We start from the raw sequence: 21941 nt of genomic DNA, 5'->3' as shown, positions 1-21941 counted from the left end.
TTCTCGTCATTAGACTAAACTAGGCATAGTAGGTACCTAAGGCACCAAGCATTCCGGATGCTTCGTTCGTTAGCCATGTTCTACAGTCAAATATGGTCAGTGAGCTCGTTGTGTGAAAATGCGTTCCACGGATATGAGAACCGATCTGTCGTGTAAACGGCTGCTGCTACGACGACGGTAAAGACGGGCCGGTGCGAGGGCGACTGAGGGCGACCTGGACTGGACCTGGGCGACGACCGCGACGACGGACGCGAGTGGCATGCGCTCGCATCTCCGGCGGAACATCGCTTGCGTGTCTAACGACGGTGGTCGTCCTCGGAAGCGGTGCTGATCTCGACGGTTCCCGAGGACCCCGAGGACCCCGAGGCCTTTACTCTCGACAGTCTCGACGACGCGCGTCGGAGCCTGTTTGTCTGACGGACCTGCTTCCGAGCTCAATGGAGCCGCGTCCTTTCACCATCCTGCTGGCTTTGTTGTTGACAACGCTCGCACGAAGTGAGTCCCTTCAACTTGCTCGCTTACAGTCGCCTATCCCGGCGTTTGTTTTCGGCGGCGTGTCACGATTCCCTATCTTCGAATCATTCACTTGTCATGTAAATTAATTGAGATCTCTTCAACAATGTAATACATAATTAATAGACACGATTGTGTCTCGCGCCAAGTTCATCCTACGACACTATTTTAGAACCCCCTATTCTTGAAAAGAAATGTATACGATAAACTAAAGAAATACTATAATATGACACGAATGTCAATATTTCCTTGATAAACCGTGCGACCTTAAGAGTAGAAAATAAATAAAAAAAGAAGATTCATTTTTTTCTCGTCGCGAGGGATTCCGAGTCATTCCTGGCGACGAATTCGATTTAGAAGTCGCGATGACATACGTCGCTCGTTATTTGTTTGTTGTTTTTTCGTCTGAAATTTCAGTCGGGGAAATTTTCGCGCGAATGCACTTGTATAGAGAAAATTCCGCATCGTTGGACCGGGAAAGCGATCGACCTGTCAACCGTCGCGCGACGCGATGTGATGCCGATGGATTTGCGAGGGCATTTTCTCGGCCGCAAGTGCGACAATAAATAGAATAGGATCGATAGTCATTGAAAATAAACGTGACTATCTTCGTTTCGGTTATATGTACATTGTATGTACATACGTACGTACATACATCTTGTACTTGGTCGGGGCGGAGTAGGCGTACGCGGAGAGAAAGAGAAAAGCGAAACAAAGTGTGCAAAGAGCATGCAATTGATACGAAATACAGAAGGTTCAAAGCTTCAATTTTTATACCTTTCATTCCCGGCTGCGGAAGAACAGACTCGTGTTCGTTTCGCAATTGTAACTTTTAGCTCCGATTTATTCGTATTTTTTTCCTTTTTGTGTATTAATTTCATTTGTTTTAAACGCAATTGAAAGGAAACGAGCTTAATGATCACAAGATTGAAGGCGGATGTGCGGAAAAGCGAAACGAGATACGTATCCTGTCTCGTTCGATTCGTTTTTTTTTCTCATCACTAAATTAATATCTCTCAATCATATTTTTCCACACAATTATATATATTTCAATTGCGTTTTTTGCCTCTTTTAACATTCTAGATTTGTAATTATTGACAAATAGCGAATTCGATTGAACGCACTCGATATGCGCTGTTAAAATCGTGATACATTATTTAACGTAAAAATGTGTGTTTAAAATTAATACATACAGATAAATCTCAATGCATTTTATTGTATTGTTAAGTAAAGTTATGTATCTTATATTTCGAAATAATTGCATTTCTCTTTTTTTTTTAGGCTCAAATTAAATCAGTATGCGGCTTTAATATGCACTTGCTGCACTGCGTCCAACCGAATTCGTTAAAAGTCAATCACTTTTGTAACTTTAATAAAACGATTTTTTTTTAAATCATATGAATATTGAAATCCATTTAGTCTAAAGAGATTGAAAATATCAATTAAGAAAAGTCAATATTTCCCCAAGAAAAAGATGAAGAAATAAATTAAGGAACATAATTGTGCAAAAACAGACTTTACATCAACATTTCAATAAAAAATAAAACTGTCTTATTTGTTTTTTTAAATAGAATTTTTCCCCTCAAAAACCACGTGCCCTCTCTTAAAACATTGTATAAATGTCTATTTATAACTAGTTTTGTTGATTACTGAAAAACAATCGCATTTTTTAGTGGAGCATCACTTTTCAACATTTACCGCGAAATCAAATGAGTGTCGATCAGAAATATAACATTTCAACGAAATTGAGAAAAACATCGAGGAAAACACACATAAGAATATAACATTTTTCGTTTGTTTTTGTCACAGTTTCCTAAGAATTCGTCTCTTGTTAAATTCCGAATCGATTTGCTGCATTTTAATAAGTTTTTACTCGATTATCGTCTATTTGAATCGCATATAAAGTAATAACTCAGACTCATCGCAGGGTCCATTGTTCAGACATTCTCGAGAAAATGATATAATATTTCTAGCACCTATATATCATTAGATAGTATCATTAGTTTTTAAATAATTAAAAACGATTTAAAAATTAACATTGATTTTTTCGCTCGCGGTTCGATTTCGGAGGACGAGAATTTTTTTTTCCCCATTTAAATTTCATTTTCATTTAAATCTTATATTTTAAAATTGTTATATACAATTTTTAAATCGTTTTTATAGCAAATTCGGATCCTGTGATTTCAATGTAGTAAATGTAGTAAATGTCTGAGTGAATATTATACATCCCTACAATTTTATTAAAATTGGTGACCAAAGATTGCCGGGTCTCTTTATAAGCGCTAACTGATTAGTTTTCTCTGGTGAACGCGGCAAATGATCTTGTAATCATTTCATCCATGTTATTTATCAAATGAACAGGACATGTGTTGCATATGAGCGTTATGAGCACAAAGTGAAGAAAGAGTGAAAATAAAGAGAGAAAATACTATCACTCTTGAACAGAAGTGATAGTATTTCTTTTTTTTTCTTCTTCAAAACTAGCTCAATTTTCAGTCTCTTCGAGTGAGATTTAGAGAGTGACTATGCTGTTGATTACCGAAGAAACTACTGGTATGATCCAGCCTCTCGGCGTGTACTATTTCTGGTCGTACAAGCAATTTATACGGCATATGTCCCTTGAAATATACGATGGAATTTGGAAGCGAAACAGTTACTTCAAATTGTAAGCGTTTGTTCATTTTGAACTCCATATTTCATGACATGATGCCTTCTACCTGGATGAGCGGCTGGGATCATTCAAAACCCCGACGCAATTTTGTTTCTTATTTGACAAGTTTTTTATCTGCTCACATAACTATGAGCAGTCTTCCGATTTTAAATGTACATATTGCAAACAATGTTATTGTTTTAAGCATTGCTTGATTGATAACTTATGCATTAAATGTACTCATTTGAAGTAAAAAAAAACATTAATTACGTTTCAATTTAAAAATGTATTAATTTCTCTAGTATGTACGTTATATTTCATTATTTATTGTTATTTTTTGTAATTGTAATTCTTATTAAATAATTATTATTAAAAAATTTGATTCTATGCACCACTCACTTATTTACTAAGATCTAGGTTTATGAAGTAGTAGCTATACAGTAGTATTATTGACGCTTCACCTTTTAAAATGCTCCAATTTGCATTATCTGATTATAAATTTCGTATCTTGCACGCCAATAAGGCTTATTATTATTATTATTATTATTATTATTATTATTATTATTATTATTATTATTATTATTAATTGTGAACATACAAATCCAGATGCATAAAATTCACTTTGAACTAGTGACCATTCTCATGCGATTTAACTGCGTGTGCGTGTTTGAGAGTGCAGTGATGCCCTGATAATAGGCTCTGTAAACCTCACAGGCAGTTTTTCCTGGTTAAAAATCTGGTAATACACTTTATATTAGCAAATGGACTTTACGTGTCATTCATTGAAGGGTACTTTATCAGATGATCATCTAATTTTTTGACTATTATGTGACAGTCCCTTGTGAGAAGTATAGGTATTCCTTCAGGATAGTCACGATTTTTATTTGAAAGCGCAAATCGCTCTATCTGACAATTAAATTTCAATTCATGGAAATGGCAGAGATTTTTTTATTGCAGGATCTCATACGGCGAAAAATATCATTTCCTCCGTCATTAATTTTTTTTTCTCTATTCGCAGTCAATGCGGGAGGCTTGGACTTTACCATCGAGCCGCGGGATGTGGTGGTGGAACAGGGAGGTTCTGCGAGCCTGGACTGCGAGGCAAAGAGTGTCCTCGGGACGCCGAGTATACAATGGCGCACGGATGACGGACAGCCAATCACTTTTATCGGGGACAGTTATCGGTAATACGTAATGCGCCTCTTTTTACGAAAGATTCCCTGTTGGCATGACGTTTTTGCGCACTATTCGAATTCTGACGAAACAATTCTCAATTTTTTTTTTGTAGATCACAGCTAGCAAATGGGTCCTTGTACATAAATAGCGTATACACTGGTAGTGCAGAATTAATTGGAAGTTATCAGTGCTTAGCATCCATAGACAATGTCGGAGCGATTGTCTCTCGGACAGCCACAATCAAACTAGCAAGTTGGTATTCAAGTTTTTCAGATCCTAGCGTATAGCACGTGCTTGAAGATTCCCCGAAAAAGATAATGCTTAATGCCGTTTCTTTTCTATCAAAATGAAATAATTTTCAGTGGAAAGTGGGAACTCCTCACTTAAATTTATTATATAACGAGTAAAGGAGCTACTTTCAAGTAGTAACGGGTAGTGGTAACGATTCGGTATACGGATAGAGATTGAAATAAGTAGAAATTAATTCGTGTAGTCATTGCCGAATCCAAATCCATTTTACAATGTATTTTAAGATGATTAAAATTGCGCAACAGAAGAGAAGGAATAATTTTCTTTATTCCGAAAAATGATAACACTTATGCGATAAATATGACATTGAACTTTCTTTAAAGGTCTCCCTGGCTTTGAAAGAGAACCTCAAGACACCATGGTTTATGCGGGTCAGATTGCATATTTGAGTTGTGCGTTACCGGCTTCTTCGAGTTTGTTAAAAATACAATGGTTAAAAAACGAACATCCTTTAGTACTTGATGAAAGTCGAATGACAATCCTGCCTTCAGGTACAATGGACGTTTATGGTTAATTAAAATTTTCTAGCATATTAATTGTTGTCATTGATATAGTTTATTTTATTGATTCTCACAGGCGCGTTGGAAATCGACAATGTTCAGTATCACGATGTGGGATCGTACAGATGTAACGCTAGTGGCTACGGTCAATACAGACTGAGTAATAAAGCACAATTAGGATTATTATCTAGTGATATTGGTAAGTCTAATAGCTAAATAACAAACGAATTAAACTCAACACAATCAAATTCACGAATATCTTTTGATCGTATAGATGAGGGTTCTAGTGCTCCAGTATTCGTTGCACAACCCTTGCAACAAATAGTTACCGAGGGATCCGATGTGACCTTGGAATGCGCTGCCAACGGCTATCCGAAACCGTCGATTTTTTGGCTTAAAGACGGCGTCGCTCTCGATTCGACGTCGCAAGACTCTAGGTACATAGAATAGAATATTTTATTCACTTCAACAAATATAATTAAAAAGGAGACTTGATTTACAAGAAATGCCTTAACCTCACATATCCTTTCACACTATCCACTCCTACTTATATGTCTAATTACATAACATTTTCTCTAAAATTCTTTAACTTCTTTCCTCTTCTAACTTTACTATCTACAATCTACCACCTCCCTAGAGTTCTATATTATTAGAGAAGCGCAAATGGAGCGCTTGCTGATTGGCTGATAGCGGCCACCAATATACATCCCCTCTCACATTCCTCTAACCAGTAGAGAGAGAGTAACTTACTCTCTAGAGAGTGCGTTCAATCTAATTCATTATTAGAATGCCAACGAATCTGAATATCATATTTACGAAAAATATATCTTTTCCAAGATATCATAAAGTCGCAGCCTCTAGTCTCGTGATCACGAATGTCAGAGAATCGGATCACGGTTCGTACCAATGTCGCGCGGAAAATATGGTCGACTCTCTGGACGCAGTTGCCGAATTAATCGTACAAGGTACATTTGCAACGCACGAGATTTTAATTATTACTCTGCAGTGATATTAAAATACAACGCTTCAATTGAATTTAAATTCCTCAGTTCCACCGAAGTTTATAAAGAAGCCAGAGGATAAAATAGCGAGTGAAAGTCAAGATCTAGAATTCGAATGCGAAATTTATGGAAAACCAGAACCAAAAATTACTTGGCTAAAGAATGGCGAGCGTATTACATTAAGTGCATATTGGCAAATTGTCAATGGGTGTGTGTTCAGAAGATTTTATGTTGTTAAAGAAATTCTATGAAATCATGTGTTATTCATGTTTAATATTTTTAAATTTGCAATATTTCTATTTCTAGATACAATCTGAGAATTAATGGACTATTACCCATAGATGCTGGAATTTTCCAGTGCATGGGAGTGAATCCTGCTGGTAGTGTTCAAGCTTCAGCACGTCTTACAATCAACCAGCCCAGTGAGTCTCATGAGATAAAGTATAGATAAAACTTTTTCAAATACATACATTCTCTTTTGTTAATATTTTTTATTTAAATTGATTTATTTAATTTGATTATATATTTATTTATTGATTAATAAATACCAAAGTTTTTTTATTTTGTTTCTTTATATTTATCTTATATATATTTTTTAATTTTATTTTTATTTTTAAGTTTATTTGTGTTTGGAATTTTAATTGTATCTTTATTTCTTTCCCGTGTTCCTCGTTAATTAACTGTTCTGCATGCTAACATATGCAGAGAGAACGAATCTCTATAGAACAACTCCCAAGACAATTCCTAAGAAAAAATTATTATTACATCGACAGTTATATAATAAAACGTGGCAACATCCCAGTACTCTCCTAGGACACACGTTCTCGTCGAATATGCCGAATCCTCCGCTTTCGATAAGTCCTTCTGATGATCCTGCGGATCTTCTTCCGAACTCGTTTAAGTATCCTAATCCCCTTTACGATCCAAACTCCCGTTTTGTAGATGATACAGATACCTTAGAAGCATTTGACGGGGGTGGCATACCCTCTCCACCGAGGAACCTAAGTCTTGTCATCGTTACCGCGAGATTCGTTACGCTACGCTGGCAAGAGCCAGAAAATGCAAACAGCGACGCGCTCAATTATTTCGTATATTATAAACAGGAAGGAGCCATGAGGTAATTATTCTACAAAGAAACGAAGACATACGGGATGCTCTAGAATATTTGGGACAATGCTCGTGTACAAATAAGGCGAACTAAATTGTGTCGAAAAGTCCTCTTTTTTTCAATTTTCGTAATAGTTAACGAGATATTAGGCGATATTCACAGTCTGTTCTTATTTCAAAACTGTCTTAAGTAATGTCTTAGATGCCAATATGGCCTTATTTGGTTCATGACTTCTTAAGACTGTATGTAAGACAATCTTGAATATAAAATCTGACTATGAATACCGACCATTAATTTCTAAAGTTCATTGAACAAGCGCTCGGCTATACACGTCCATATGTTTGTGAATTGTTTTACTATACTTATTATTATTATTATTAGCGGTAATATTATGCATGGCGACGAAAGAAAACTCTGCACTAGACAGTCCTACCGCATATTTGCATTGACGGAAAGCCGAGCGGATAGTGTGAATACGCGCTATAAAATTACAAAATAATACAAAAAACTTTTCGATTCAGTTTAGTCCGCTCTATCTGCATATGAACAATGTTCCAAATATTCTGAGACATCACCGTATGTGAGTATAGAATGACCGTATCATATATTCATAGGGAGAGAGTTGCCAATTCGCTGCAGAAACTAGAAGCCATGATACGCGGTTTGCAACCGGGTATGACGTATCAATTCCATGTAGTTGCGCAAAATTCTCGAGGAACCAGTGCTCCTAGTGAAGTATTACAAATTACAACGCTAATAGAGGCCAATGTTCCTGGATTTCCGATGAATCTGGAAGGTCAACCAACAAGCAGCATGAGTATTACCTTATCGTGGGAGGAGCCCCAAGTTATTAACGGTCGAATATCTAAATATATAATTACATTTATGGAGGTATATAAATTTTTTCTGCAAGTAATTGATGTCAAAATAACAATATCAAACTGCTTATTCACTGTATAATTTTGTCATATTTAGGGCGATGGTGAGGAAATAACGCGTGAAACTACCAGTACAACATATGAATTGGTAGATCTTGTGCCTTATACGGAATACAGTATTAGAGTTCAAGCAGTCAACGAAAATGGCCCGGGCGCATTTAGTAAGGATATCGTTATACGGACTTACAGCGCACAACCGACGCAACCACCGCATAACGTTACTTTAGAAGCAGCTAGTTCAACGGTATCTGAATACATTATAAGTTTAAATTGATACAATACAGATTATTCAAGGAGCTTTACTCAATGCGTTTTCTAGAGTATTATCATAAGATGGGAACCTCCACTCGAGGGACAGAATGGGATCATCACAGGTTATAGAATACGCTACCGTAGATATCCGCACGATTCTCGAGCTGGGGATCGGCGATCCCCGATCACGGTAACAACTGAAGGAAATCAACGTTTGTACGTGCTCACTGGGCTCGAAAAGCACGTTGTGTATCAAGTCCGCATATGTGCCTTCAACGTCAATGGAACTGGGCCTTGGACAGAATGGACGAAAATAGAGACATACGAGAATGATTTGGATGAGACGAAGGTACCTAATGCACCGAGTAATCTGAGAGGTAGGAATCCATGTGCAAAATAAAATAATATTTTAATTATTGATTTGTTATAAACTTCGCATTATTATTATTACAGCAAATGCTGTAGCGGATTCTATATTAGTATCATGGCATCCCCCGAAAGATCAAAGCATCAAAGTGAGAAAGTATAAATTAGGCTGGGGCAAAGGTTACCCCGATGTCGAGATACAAGTTCTTGATGGAAAACAACGTTCTTATGCTATTAAGCCTATAGGTAAAATGAATGCGACAAACCTTTACCTCTGAAATATTTTTAATTTAATTTTTATTAATTTCTCGTTTGGCCATTATATTAGAACCAACAATGGAATATGTAATATCTCTAAGAGCAACGAATAATGTTGGTGATGGTCAACCATCGTATGCAAACGTAAGGACTCCCGAACGTTTTGTATCTGAACCTACAGTGCCTTTAATACCACCCGTTGGCCTTAAAGCTATCGTGCTGTCGGCTTCTACCGTTGTGCTGTATTGGACAGACACGACTTTATCGAAAAGTCAAGTATGTTTGTATTTTATGTGTGTGTGTGTGTGTGTGTGTGTATATATATGTATATACACACACACACACACACACAAGATTTAACAGAGCGATCGTATCAAGCTAATTTCTCGAAAAATACACATTTTCTTGAAAAATGTTTTAGACAAAAATTATAAGGTTTTGAGTGGCGTATTTCATAGTATTAGGTGTTGGAATTAATTCATAGCGTTTTACAAGTGATGGGAAGTACTTTCATTAATGTATTTTTTAATGCTCATGTGAAATAAATAACATTCTTTCATTAAAAAACGCTACGAATTAATTCCAACACCTAATAGTATGAGTATGATTTTAAATATCATTGTCAAGATCACGTAAAGTTCACCTTGAAACTTTTTAACAGGCATTATCATTTTTTATCACATATTCTTGTAGTTGACTTCAAAAGCTTTTTAAAACGCTAATATAAAGTTATTTTTTATTAAAAACTTTTCAAGTTATAAGACTTGAAAGTTACAGTACCACCGGCATTAGAGCATTTTATAAGATGTTTGATTGATGGCTAAAATCTTATAAATGTTGTTTATAGTCACGATTTTAAAAATATATGTAAAAGCCATTAGAGATTGTTTCTCTTATTTTCATTTTTAGTGAAAAATGAATTTTTAGTGTAAATATAACAAGAAGACTAAAAATGAAAATAAGGGAAACTATCTCCAATGGCCTTGATCTTGCCAAATGTTATGTGGGTCATGATCTTGAGCAACAATTAAGAGATTTTAGCCATCGATCAGACACCTTGAATAATAAATAAGACCGGCTAACGCCGGTGGTATTATAACTTTCAAGCCTCATAATTCGGAAAGTACTTAATAAAAAAAAATTTTATTATGATATTTTGGAGAGCTTTTAGATAGGCTACAAAAACATAATAAAAAATGGAGATTTTCATTTTAAAAAATCTGATCTTGGCGACGCCATCCAAGGTCAAATTCGTACAACCATTCGTAAATAGATCTTTTGAAATCCTACAATTTTTATTTGAAACACTTTCTTAAAAGTTCAGTTTTCGAGATATTTGGCCCTTTTTTGCGCTTTATGTATAAACCCTCAATGTACAATATTATAAAACCTCATAAGATGACGCATATAAAGTAAAAATTAAGTAGGAAATATCTCTAATAAGAACATTTATTTTTAGTATATCACCGATAGTCGATACTACGTGGTGCGTTATGCATTCTACCATCACAGCAGTAACCCACGATACAGATATTACAATGCTACCGACCTCAACTGTATGATTCACGACTTAAAGCCCAATACGCAGTATGAGTTTACAGTTAGATTGGTCAAGGTATGAAACGTGGATTATACAGTTTAAGGAAACATCGAAAAAGACTTACTTTATAGCATACTTTTTACAGGGTAAACGAAGTTCACCGTGGAGTATGGTCGTTCTAAATCAAACTCAAGAGGCTGCACCTAGTACGGCACCTAGGGATCTTATTATTCAAACCATCGAAGATCGTCCAACCTCTGTTCTATTGCGATGGCAACCTCCTAAACAACCCAACGGACAAATCACAGGTTGGTGATCTAAATTTGAAAAATGAAATATGTTTACTAAATCCAATCGATTTTTAGGATATCTCATAATTTATTCCACTGATAACACGAAATGGGATCGTGATTGGCTGGTCGAAGGTGTCATCGGAGACAAAGTGGATGCCGTTGTGAAGGGTTTGCATCCTAATACGGTATATTACTTTAAGATCCAAGCTCGTAACTCCAAAGGATATGGACCATTCTCTACGACGGTTTCATTTAAAACGCCACCAAGTAAATAATTTGATTTTTATTTATCGATGTTGATTAATGTTAAATTTGATTATTATGTTTATACAATGTAATATATATATATATGTATATGTATATACACAGGATAATGCCTGTATTAATTTAATTGTATACGAATGCGTAGCATTATCTGCATGTATGTATTTTTTCCATTTTATTTTGCACTCTATTGTCCGTTCACATATCAGTATTTAATTATTATGTTTATTTTTTATTCCTGTGGTAGACAATGGCATGGATGATGAATTGCATGGTCGAGGTAAGATATCATCCCAATCGTCCCAATCTTTCTCTTCTATCATTTTAATTATGCATGTCTTTAAGCATGTTTTATTGTAAAACTTATAATTAAATCTTTTTTAATATTAAATAAATAACTTTTATTTTTGAAGAATAAAATATAGGATGACTTTCAAGTTTTAATTTAGCAAAATATTTGATTTTTTCAGATGGACGAAGTTTCTCTAATCTATTGATTTATATCATAGTCGGTCTTTCAATCGTCTTTGTCACTGCTATATCAGTAGTGATTGTAGTGTGTTGTAAATGTAATCCAAGTTCGCCAGATCGCAAGAAAGGGTATGTTAATATTTCTAATCGTAAGACATAATGCAGCAGTACATCAAGCATCAATACATGTTTTTATGGCTTTTAGATACATGAAAGATACATCAAATCAGAAAACAAATATTAAACCACCGGATTTGTGGATTCATCACGATCAAATGGAGCTGAAGGCACTTGAGAAATCTTCGTTAAATGGCGAAGCCTCCACCAGTGGCGTCACCAGTAATACATTACCTAGATCGGGCAATCAAGAATACAATCAAGATAATATACACGGAAATTCCAGTTCGCTGGATAAACGTACTTACGTGCCAAGTTATATGGGTAAGTCGTGTCAACTTATGAGGAATATGTTGCTGCACTATGACAAATCAAACATCACAGAAAATATTCCAATTACATCACAAAGCACAACAATCTCGTTTAATTCCACAAGCAAGAATAATTCCTTTGTTATAACACGGTTTTGATAATTTGATTTTTAAATTAAATATTTATATTTCATGCACAATCATTTTTAAAAAAACGATATTTTGGAAAAGGAGATTTTATATATTTGATTTATAGTTTTTCTGATTTTATTATTTGGTTGCTTCTTATTTATTTTCTGTCAGGTAACACTGATGAGAAGTGCTCGACCCTGAGCAGGCAGCACAGTCGTGGAAGCCACAAATCTAAATTAATTACACTCCCCATTGACAGTGCACCTTTGCATCAGCGTAAGTAGTAGGGTTATCACTCGTACTAGTGCACAATATACCTATATGATGTTTCTCTTTTTATATATTGAGAGCGATCAAACCATTTAAATATTATTTTACAACAAAGTAAACGTGCAAATAATGAAATGCATAATCTTTATCAGTGATCACTGTAGTTTTATTGTAAACATCGAAGTTTTTGATTTGTTACAGCCATAGCCACGGCTACGCCGATTGTGAATAGTAGCATGTCGCAGCCAACCATCCACACCTCGTGCAGCGATACATCGTCGGTGAGACAAAACTATCCGCGAACCGTCGCGCAATACAGCTTAAATCGCGCGCACGTTACATTGGAACCAACTCCTGAATCCAGCCCGGATTCTTGCATACCTAGTTCATACGAGCCATTACAAAATCAGGTAAGATTTCAAATATGCATGCGTAAATCGTTTATTTGTTACGCTTAGTGAAAATTGTGTTTTACTCTCTTATTTCTTTAGTTGTCATATGGTACGAGTGGACAGTCATACAGTGGAAACACTCAATACGCCTCTGGTCATTATGGCAACAACACTCAACCGGTGAGCAGCGCCGTTGGGGAGAACAACACAAGCAAACGATTGCAAGGGCATCCCCTGAAAAGCTTCAGCGTGCCAGCTCCTCCGCCGCAGAGTGCTCCTTCAACACCAGCACAGCAGAAGCACGGTGGTTAGTATCATATATTGATTATATAATTGATTAGTACCATATATTGATTATACAATTCGATTCATAAAATCTGTGCACACACATATCGTAGTTATAACAAAATAAATCATTTTAAAACAATCTTTTTTTTTTACAATTTTAACTTCAAATTTCTCAAAATTGTTGATGTAAAAAAATTTTGGAAGTTGAAAACTTACAAAGAAAAATTTTTTCCTAAATATACTATTAATTTATTAAAAACGCTAACAATTACTATTTTCTATAATTATAGTGTCACATGTGACAGTAAGGCCAACAATGTCCGGGAGTCCGTATAAGAAATCACAAGGTTCGTCGTCACAATTAACGAAGAATCGCTTAGCCTCTGTGTCAAATCCGGCACACACTTCGGAGGAAGTTGAACGGTTAAAGGTAAAAATTACAGATCTATTATATACATCCGTATATTAGATATAATATATATTCACTCCTATAAACATAATATCATTTTGTTTGGGATCATTTCGCGCGACTGCGCGTCTTAATTATAGTATTTATTATGATTACAGCCTTCGTATAGCACCGAAGAATTAAATCAGGAAATGGCCAACTTAGAAGGTCTTATGAAGGACCTAAATGCCATAACAGCATCGGAATTTGAATGCTAAAGTAGGTTCCTAAGCCTTGTGCCATCCTAACGTTCTCAATGTTAGTACCTGAAAGGTAAAGTAATTGTCACATTTTTGCCATTCATGCTGAATTCTTTTCCATTAAATTTGTACGATTACTATCAGGATTACATGTAGAAATACGAATGTTACACAATTAATTAGCGTCGATGAACGGCGCAATTAATACGTGATTCAAATCGTTTGAGTTAATGATGTAATTGGGAAATGGCAAACAATCAAGTTGTATCATTCAGTCACGTTTCCTTTCTCTGGTACTAGCGTTGCTCATCTTAGTCAGTGTGAAACTGAATATTGTACTTGCCAATGTATAATCCAACAGCATCACGTTCTTACGGTGTATTTTTGATAATGCGAGCAGGCAAGTATTGTGTCGCGATTGGCTGTTTGAAGAGGCTCGAATGCTTTCGTGTTTAGACGTTTACAGTATAATCGCGTGTAAATATGCTGGATGCATATTCTGATCGGGACATAAATTATCTAACAAGTATCTCGATTACAACGTGTTTTTCTACGGTGTGTGAAAGTTAATATACGATGATCAAGTAATCAAGTCGCATGAGCAAAAAACGTCGCGATATTTTTTTTCATCATTTATATGAATACCCGGGATAATTTGACCGAATTTAATAATATTTTTTGAGTATATAATATTCTTTTACGAATGTTGATGTAAGAGAGAGGAAGAAAATCGCCTTATCTTGGCGAAAATCGCCTTATCTTGGCAAAAAGCGTCGCTTGTCGTTATTCTATATTCATATAATTAATCTTCGACTCAAGGGAATCCTGAAGGGAAGACCGAATTTCAATGGAATCGCTGTTTTATCGATTCAATAAGACTTACATACAAGGTTTTACTAAACTATACAGATTACCTCATCAATGAACAGGGAATATATCAGCAAAACAGGATGTCACCGTAAATCCCCAGTTTGTCTGAATGACAAAGGTATCAGCCAGTTAACGCTAAATATTTGTAGAAAGTTCGATTTGTATTCGCAATGTGCCGAATATTTTAGAACAAAATTATAACAATTATAATTATTTATCACGAAAATTACTTGCGCGCGAGCAGTACACATTTCTGTTGACAAGGGCATTTACTCGTAAAAAAGAATCACTTGGAAGAGAATATAAGGAATGCGTTCAAAGAGACGCTATTAGCGCTATTTATGTCATTTTATCTCCATTGCTCATTAGATACAAGAATCGCAGTATTTCGCCTGTGAAGTGAGCCCCAAAATTGGGTTTCAAAGTCCAAAATGAAAGCACACAAAGTTTATTTTTCACAGTACAATTTTGTTCAAAAAGTGACTTAGTTCAGGAATGAGAGAATTCTTTGAAAAATTAAAATTTTACGGAACATACATATACGGAATGTCGAAATATGTAATGATATATAATATAAATTAAATTTTTAACTCATATTTGAATGTTACTTTTACATTCCGTAAATATTTCGGGATATTCCGGAATACTATTAGAATGTATTTTTGAGATTTTAGAAACCTTATATATATATATATTTAAGGAATATTAAACGTTAACTGGGCTTTTTTTATCGGTTTTTTTCCTTGCACAGGACATGTCACGAAAGAATGAGAATGAGATAATCTGTATAGTTTAAAGACTCTCAATAGGACATAAGGCTTCTGAGTATTCGTTCAGGATATTCAATATGGTCGCGGTGACTACTCGAGAGCCTTAACATAGTTCGATTTACGTGTCATTCTTCGTATTAGATCCATTTGAAATCCAACTACTTACTTTGACTCTAGGCGAAGCTGAAATCTCTCTCTTTCTCTCGGCAATTACCTTAAATTCAGTATGACCAAAATTTTCGAACTGTGGTTTTACAAATTGCAAATTTTTTTTTAAATTCAATGTAACAAAATTAAAATACGCACAAATAAAAAGTCCAGTTGTAGCAATTTCGCAAAAGTTACACCTTGCTTCATGTTACAGTTTTAGTTCTTATGAGTAGCATAAATTTAATGGACCTCAAATTACTTGAACGAACAATACTTTGTAGAACTGATTCATAACATTGAAAGCTTACATAAAAATTTATTAATTCACTTCAACGTAATTCACATGTTCGTGTATGCTTAGTTTACATTCAAGTGCCACACCTTTAAATGCCATTGGAAATGGTATTTGAGAGTTAAAAGTCTATACGTATTTTCATTTCACGTACTTTTTACGACCATTTACTAATTGACGGTCCATTTTATAGGTGTTTTAAAGTAATTCCATTATTTTATTTTATCCACATTTTCTTTATTTATAAATAGTAGAAGAAACTTCAATACATCATTACTCGCTTATAACGTCACGATCTAATATGACCGCAACGATTTTATATATATAGTCAGAAGTCTTATTGATGTCACATTTATGCTTGAAAGGATGGGGAACACGTAGACCAAGTTCGATCAAGTAATTTGCAGTCCAAGATGATATAGGCGGAAAGTCGAAATATTTACTCTATTTTTGTATATATTAGGATCGGTTCGCGACGAGTTTTATCATACGACTTACATATTTGGGGGCTACTGGCAAAGCTTATTCGCATTTCCACATGATCAATTTGTTTAGAAATGGGCGAGTTTTTGCATTCATCGAGATCATTTCGTGTAGAACTAATGAATACAACAAATGCGCTTGATGTAAGCATGATATTTCGTTTCGTGAGATTTCTGTAATTTCCCTGATAGCAAAATACTGGCAGTTTGCTGACAAATGGCAGCAAACTTGGTCAGATTCCCACTATAAAACTAAATATCTCGTGTCCGCATTTGGCTAAGGATCCGTCAACAAAGTCTGCTAACATATTATGTCAGTAAATTGGTAGCAGGAACTGAATAGAATCTGCTGCATATCCTGATTGAGAGCAGAAATTGTGCAGAATTGAGCAGAACCTGCTAATATAATCTGATAGCAAATTCAGAAATTGAGCAAGATCTTTCATATGCGGTTCCACCACGAGATGGACATGCTTCTTGCAAAAAGAAAACGCCGAAAAGTCTTATAAGTAAGCGAAAATAGACTATCAGCAGGCTTTGCTGACATTGTTAGATAGTACAAATTCTGCATAAAATTTATTGCCTTTCTGCAATAAAAAATTGGCATGTTCTGCTCAAAATCTGTCTCCGCAGGTTTTGCTATCTGGATTGTTATGGATGACATTCGTAAGATGTTTGCATTTACTCTATTCGGATGTACTTTAACATCCTAGGCAGCTTGTATATAGAAATTTTCGTTTTGCATGAGTATCCTTTGTAGCAGTCATTTAGTATAATATTTCGATCTCATTGAAAAATATTTCAGAAATTAATCGGTTATACAGGCGAATATTATTTATAGGTATTATATGATAGATTGTTTAGCATGGTCAACGATCGATTTTTAAAGAATCGATTGCAGAAAGCACGCGAGATTTGTATGCGGAAATTTTTCACGGTTCCGCTTGATTGAGTGGCGATACTATCTTTCGGAATATCTATCGCCGTGCTTCAGGAATAAATATTTCATCATAAGCATTAAAAGATTGCGTTATTCGAAGAATATAGTCCGCTTAAATAGAGTAAGCTTTCTTCATTTTCTTCTTCGTGTCGCCTTTACGAGTTGAAGTATTATTGATAAAAAAAAAGTTGTATACAAATATTTTTAATGGGATATACATATATATATATATATATATATATACTTCGTATATAGATTTGTATTTTACTTACTTGGACACACGATCGATAAATAACGGCTTTTGGAAGAAATTTTATAAACGCAATGCTCAACACTCACCCGACGTTGGAAATCGTCGAGATATACATATTTCTATCTAAATACATTTTATAAACTATTTACTGCCAATTCATTAATGCATATCTATCAAAGTATGTACACAAGGAGACATAAATGCTTTACTGAAGTGGCATGCGTTTCAAGGAAAGCATAAGAAGAAATGAGAAGAAGGCATGGTAAAACATTTGTGTTCTCATGCGTATATAGTATATGTATGTATGTTTCCTTCCAATTGCTAAAGACTCTATCCGATGAAACACTAACGAAACGCACCGGGGCGCGTTCGAAGTCCAATTCGGGTCAATGAAATACAACGATCGTCACGTGGCATATTATTCACGAAATAATAGTATGCTTATAGAATTTCGAATTATATTCAACCACTTTTGGGATACTTTTATATTTTCATAGCGTTTCAAGATTTGTACAAAGATCTGTATATTAAGGGCGTTGTACGAGACGTGAGAGTTAAGAAGGATTCGAGTGGTAACAAGTTGAACTCGTTTTCTTTTACTTTGAGACAAAATTAAATGCAAATTTATTAAATTGTAAAGCCGTAAAAATGCTACACGGCGTTTGGATAATTCGGCAGAATAATTCTTGGAGCTATGATTAATTATATTTGTTCTTTTTTTTCTTTAATCACTCTAATGACTCGCGAAACACGAATTCTGATGTAATATTTTTGATTTTCGAATGCACTGCGAAGTAGTAAGTGAGAGTTCTATAATAAATCATTATCTAAGTTTTAAGCTATAAGAAATCGACCAATCACAGTCGAATGGGAGAAGAATAATCGACTCTCGTCAATTTACTACGGCTTAAGACTTAAGCTTAGGTAATGATTATTGTAGAAAGCCTATAAGACTTCCTCGAAACTAAATAGTTGAACAATTAATAGTTTAAATCTTTGAGGACGGGAGTTTTCTAACAATATAACTTATTTTATCCTTTTCGGAATTCAGGGTCGCTAAGAATTTGACTCTTAAAATTCTAAAATTCAAAATAGCGATTCAATATAGCGGATTGAATTTCAAAATAAAAATTTGATTATCATGAATCTCAATTCTTAGAATCGCTGAATTTGAGTGCAATTTGAAAATGTTGAAAAAAAAGATAATCATCTTCAAAAACGAATTTGCTAAACTTGTGTGTGATTTGCGTTAACTTGTTAAAAATTCCTTAAAATCGAGTTTTACGATGATCAGATTATTTTTTTTTTTTTTTTTAATTCTATTCACCATATTGGATCTACTATTTTGAATTTTTGAAGAATGAAACATTACCGTAACAAGTCAAAAGGAATTAAGAAAAATAATTTGCAAAATAAAAGAAGATAGCTAATATGGTAGTCGACCGTCTTTAAAGAATTATTTAAATTTAAGAGACACACAGTAGTGTGTCGGCGGTAAGATAATTAAACAGTTTACTCTATAAACGCTGCCAAATTTTGTGATGGATTCTTCGTGAATTTGAAGCTTTTCGAGTGTGACAGTGAAAATAATATTTTATATTATAATTCCGAGTATTGCGTATTGCTTGCCGATGCGATAGTACGTTAAGATAATTCCCGATGTGCGATTTGTACGGGAGAAACGAATGGAAGTTCTTCCGCAGTCGACGGCAACATTGCGAGAATCATTAGCAAGACGTTTGATGACATGGATAAGAAAATTTTCAAAAAATTAAATAAAAATGTTATGTACATTTATTTCAAGCAGTAATTTTTAAAATATAAGGGTTCAATATAGCCACTTACAAATTACATTTAGACGGCTATCAGTCCATGAATCGTGCGTGCGATAATTAATAAACGCGCATTTCAGCATTTAAGTATATTCTGTCTAAATGACGACCTTATAAATATGGACTAGCAATAATTTATAGTTTTTGCAGAAAAATAATCCGGAGAGGATTAGAAAGAGAAACTTTTCAGGTATTTCTCTTTCTCAAAGTATCCGGAAATGTACATTGCGCATGTCAGTTAAACATACGACGCATTTAATTATATTAGAATTAAAAATGATATATTGCAGCAAAGCACGAAATCAGATTCTTTTTGAAAATGTAAACTGTAGATAATTAAAAAATATGTAAAACTTTGTAAAATCATATAGGAAAAGATAATCTCAACATATCTAGTACTTAGTATACATCAAACATGCACGAAACATATTTCCAGACACTTTTAGAAAGGACTTGTTTGTATTGTCAGACCTTATAAGGTTTATAATTTAAACAAAGCTATATTTAAATCTTTATTATTTCACGAACTATTGCTTAAAATAAAAATTTACAAATAACCATTTTACTCAATTCTTTGAAAACTTTCTGTCGTATTTTGATTTCGCAAATTTCGGGACACCATGTATATACGCGCACACACACATACACACTGTATATATATATATATATATATATATATATATATATATATATATATATATATGTGTGTGTACACACATATATGTATGTCCCAACCTTTCTGATACAACACTTATATGCAAGTGGAGCAGATTAAACTGAAATAAGAGAAATCTAATATTATTTTATAATTTTTGCATTAATTAATGAAATTAATTTCTAAAGATCATTGAATGAGTACATATCCGCTCGGTCATATTGCTACAAACGCGCATATTAGTCATCGTCGCTAGTCGAGCGGGGAGTTGTTTTCTAGCGATAATAATTACGCATGATGGTGAAAAAACAACTCATACTGGATGGTCAGATCTCTTCGTGCGTTTGTATTAAACGGTACTTAGTATTAGGCTGAGTAGACAGTACAGATACGCGCTCCTTTGGAGAACTTTAGAAATTAATATCTGGATAACTATTGTAAAAATTGCAAAATGATACACGATTGTTCAATATAGTTCAATATCTACTTTACATGCACATGCTGTGTCAAAAAGTTTGAAATATCACATAAGTGTGTGTTTGTGGGTGTGGTGAATATGTGTATATATGCATTTATGTGTACATATATATATATTCATATATATATCTATATATATATATATATACATATATATATCTATATATATATTCATATATGAAAGTTGTATTTGTATTGCGCTGTTGATAGAAAAAAGGCATGAGATACTCTTTAATTAAAAGACAGGCCTACTAATCGAAAGGCCTGCAAAAATGTCTTACTACGAAAGTATAAATCAGCATATAGCAACATAGATAACGTATATATTTATCTATATAAAATTGATATTATTTATTGATTTTTCTTTTTTTACGTATGTGTGCCGATTTTTCCGGTACAGACGAAATTGCGAAGGTTGAAGATTGATTTGCATTCGACTATCGCATGTTGTGTCGTGTAAAATGACATCTTCTATTCTCATTAACGATCCACTCAACATGAACATCAATTATATTACGTCTATGTTATAATTTCACATTGAATAATGTAAATGTAATATAACACATGTCACTACATTACATTTACATTATAGCGTGCGAAATTATATAAATGTAATGTAAAAAAAATGATGCTTGATGTTGATCGAGGAATCGACCATCTACATCTGCATTTATGAATTAGTTAGGTAAATCAATCCAGACTAATATTCACATTAAATTTGATGGTATATATTTCGCGATGAAAGAACGACTGGTTTGATGTACATAAATAAATATAAAAAGAACAACACCGCCATTTTGTATAAGAGATGATCAAGTATTTATATATTACACATATACGCGCGTGCGTATATAGCGTTATATATATATATGTATAAAGCTATTTTATATTTATACTATATAATAATTAAATATAATTCTTATATTTGTACGATATAAGAGAGCCCGCCCCGAGACGAAACATTCATAACAAGTGTGTGATAATATTTGTAAAACTGGTATTCAATAAACAATTTTATGTTCTTTACAAAATCTTGTTCTGCACCTTGCGTGTAAATTGCGAATAGAAATGGGAGCATACTTATATCCTAAAATCAACCCGGTACTGTTAAATTACAATTGAATTCCTTCCTTTCTAATTCTTCCATTCTGTTACATCCAGAAGACTCCATGATACTTTTCTACCACGAAAATGTTATCGTCGTAAGAATTTGTTGAATGGAAAAAACACAGAAAACTCGTGAGAAAAGAGATGACGCAAGTGAAATGAATAGCAATTATAGTCCTCTTTGAACAGAAGTTTAAAGTCGTACGAAAGATCACGAGATCTTGATAAATCTAATAAATCTTGGAAAGTCGAATATTGCCCCCAATATTCGAATCGAATGCAGGAAAAGAAGAGAATTTAGAACTCGGAAAACAGA

At 34.2% G+C, this 21941-nt stretch overlaps 1 protein-coding gene across 4 annotated transcripts; it reads left to right on the top strand.

Moving 5' to 3' along the window:
* Positions 1–21549, top strand: fra (neogenin protein frazzled). 4 transcript variants are annotated; one of them, XM_011059977.2, is made up of 26 exons: positions 1–495; positions 4182–4347; positions 4452–4591; positions 4972–5139; positions 5225–5347; positions 5423–5585; positions 5986–6113; positions 6198–6357; positions 6456–6571; positions 6855–7266; positions 7872–8148; positions 8233–8439; positions 8515–8824; positions 8901–9059; positions 9142–9347; positions 10531–10686; positions 10757–10919; positions 10977–11171; positions 11416–11448; positions 11639–11768; positions 11845–12080; positions 12371–12475; positions 12671–12879; positions 12961–13168; positions 13440–13579; positions 13717–21549. In XM_011059977.2, exons 1-26 carry the CDS (start codon positions 438–440, stop codon positions 13813–13815), a joined length of 4467 nt encoding a protein of 1488 aa, XP_011058279.1. In that variant the 5' UTR covers positions 1–437; the 3' UTR covers positions 13816–21549. The 4 variants fall into 4 exon arrangements, with proteins under 4 accessions (XP_011058279.1, XP_011058287.1, XP_087266804.1 ...); XM_011059994.2 differs by having other exon boundaries at positions 2–495; positions 7092–7266; XM_011059985.2 differs by lacking the exon at positions 11416–11448.
* The last annotated feature ends 392 nt before the right edge of the window (positions 21550–21941 follow it).

This window comes from Acromyrmex echinatior, chromosome 10, assembly GCF_024713525.1.
Source record: "Acromyrmex echinatior isolate Ae372 chromosome 10, ASM2471352v2, whole genome shotgun sequence".
NCBI classification, from domain to species: Eukaryota; Metazoa; Arthropoda; class Insecta; order Hymenoptera; family Formicidae; genus Acromyrmex; species Acromyrmex echinatior.
The sequence above is the reverse complement of the archived record's forward strand: the minus strand, read 5'-3'. Positions and strand labels throughout refer to the sequence as shown.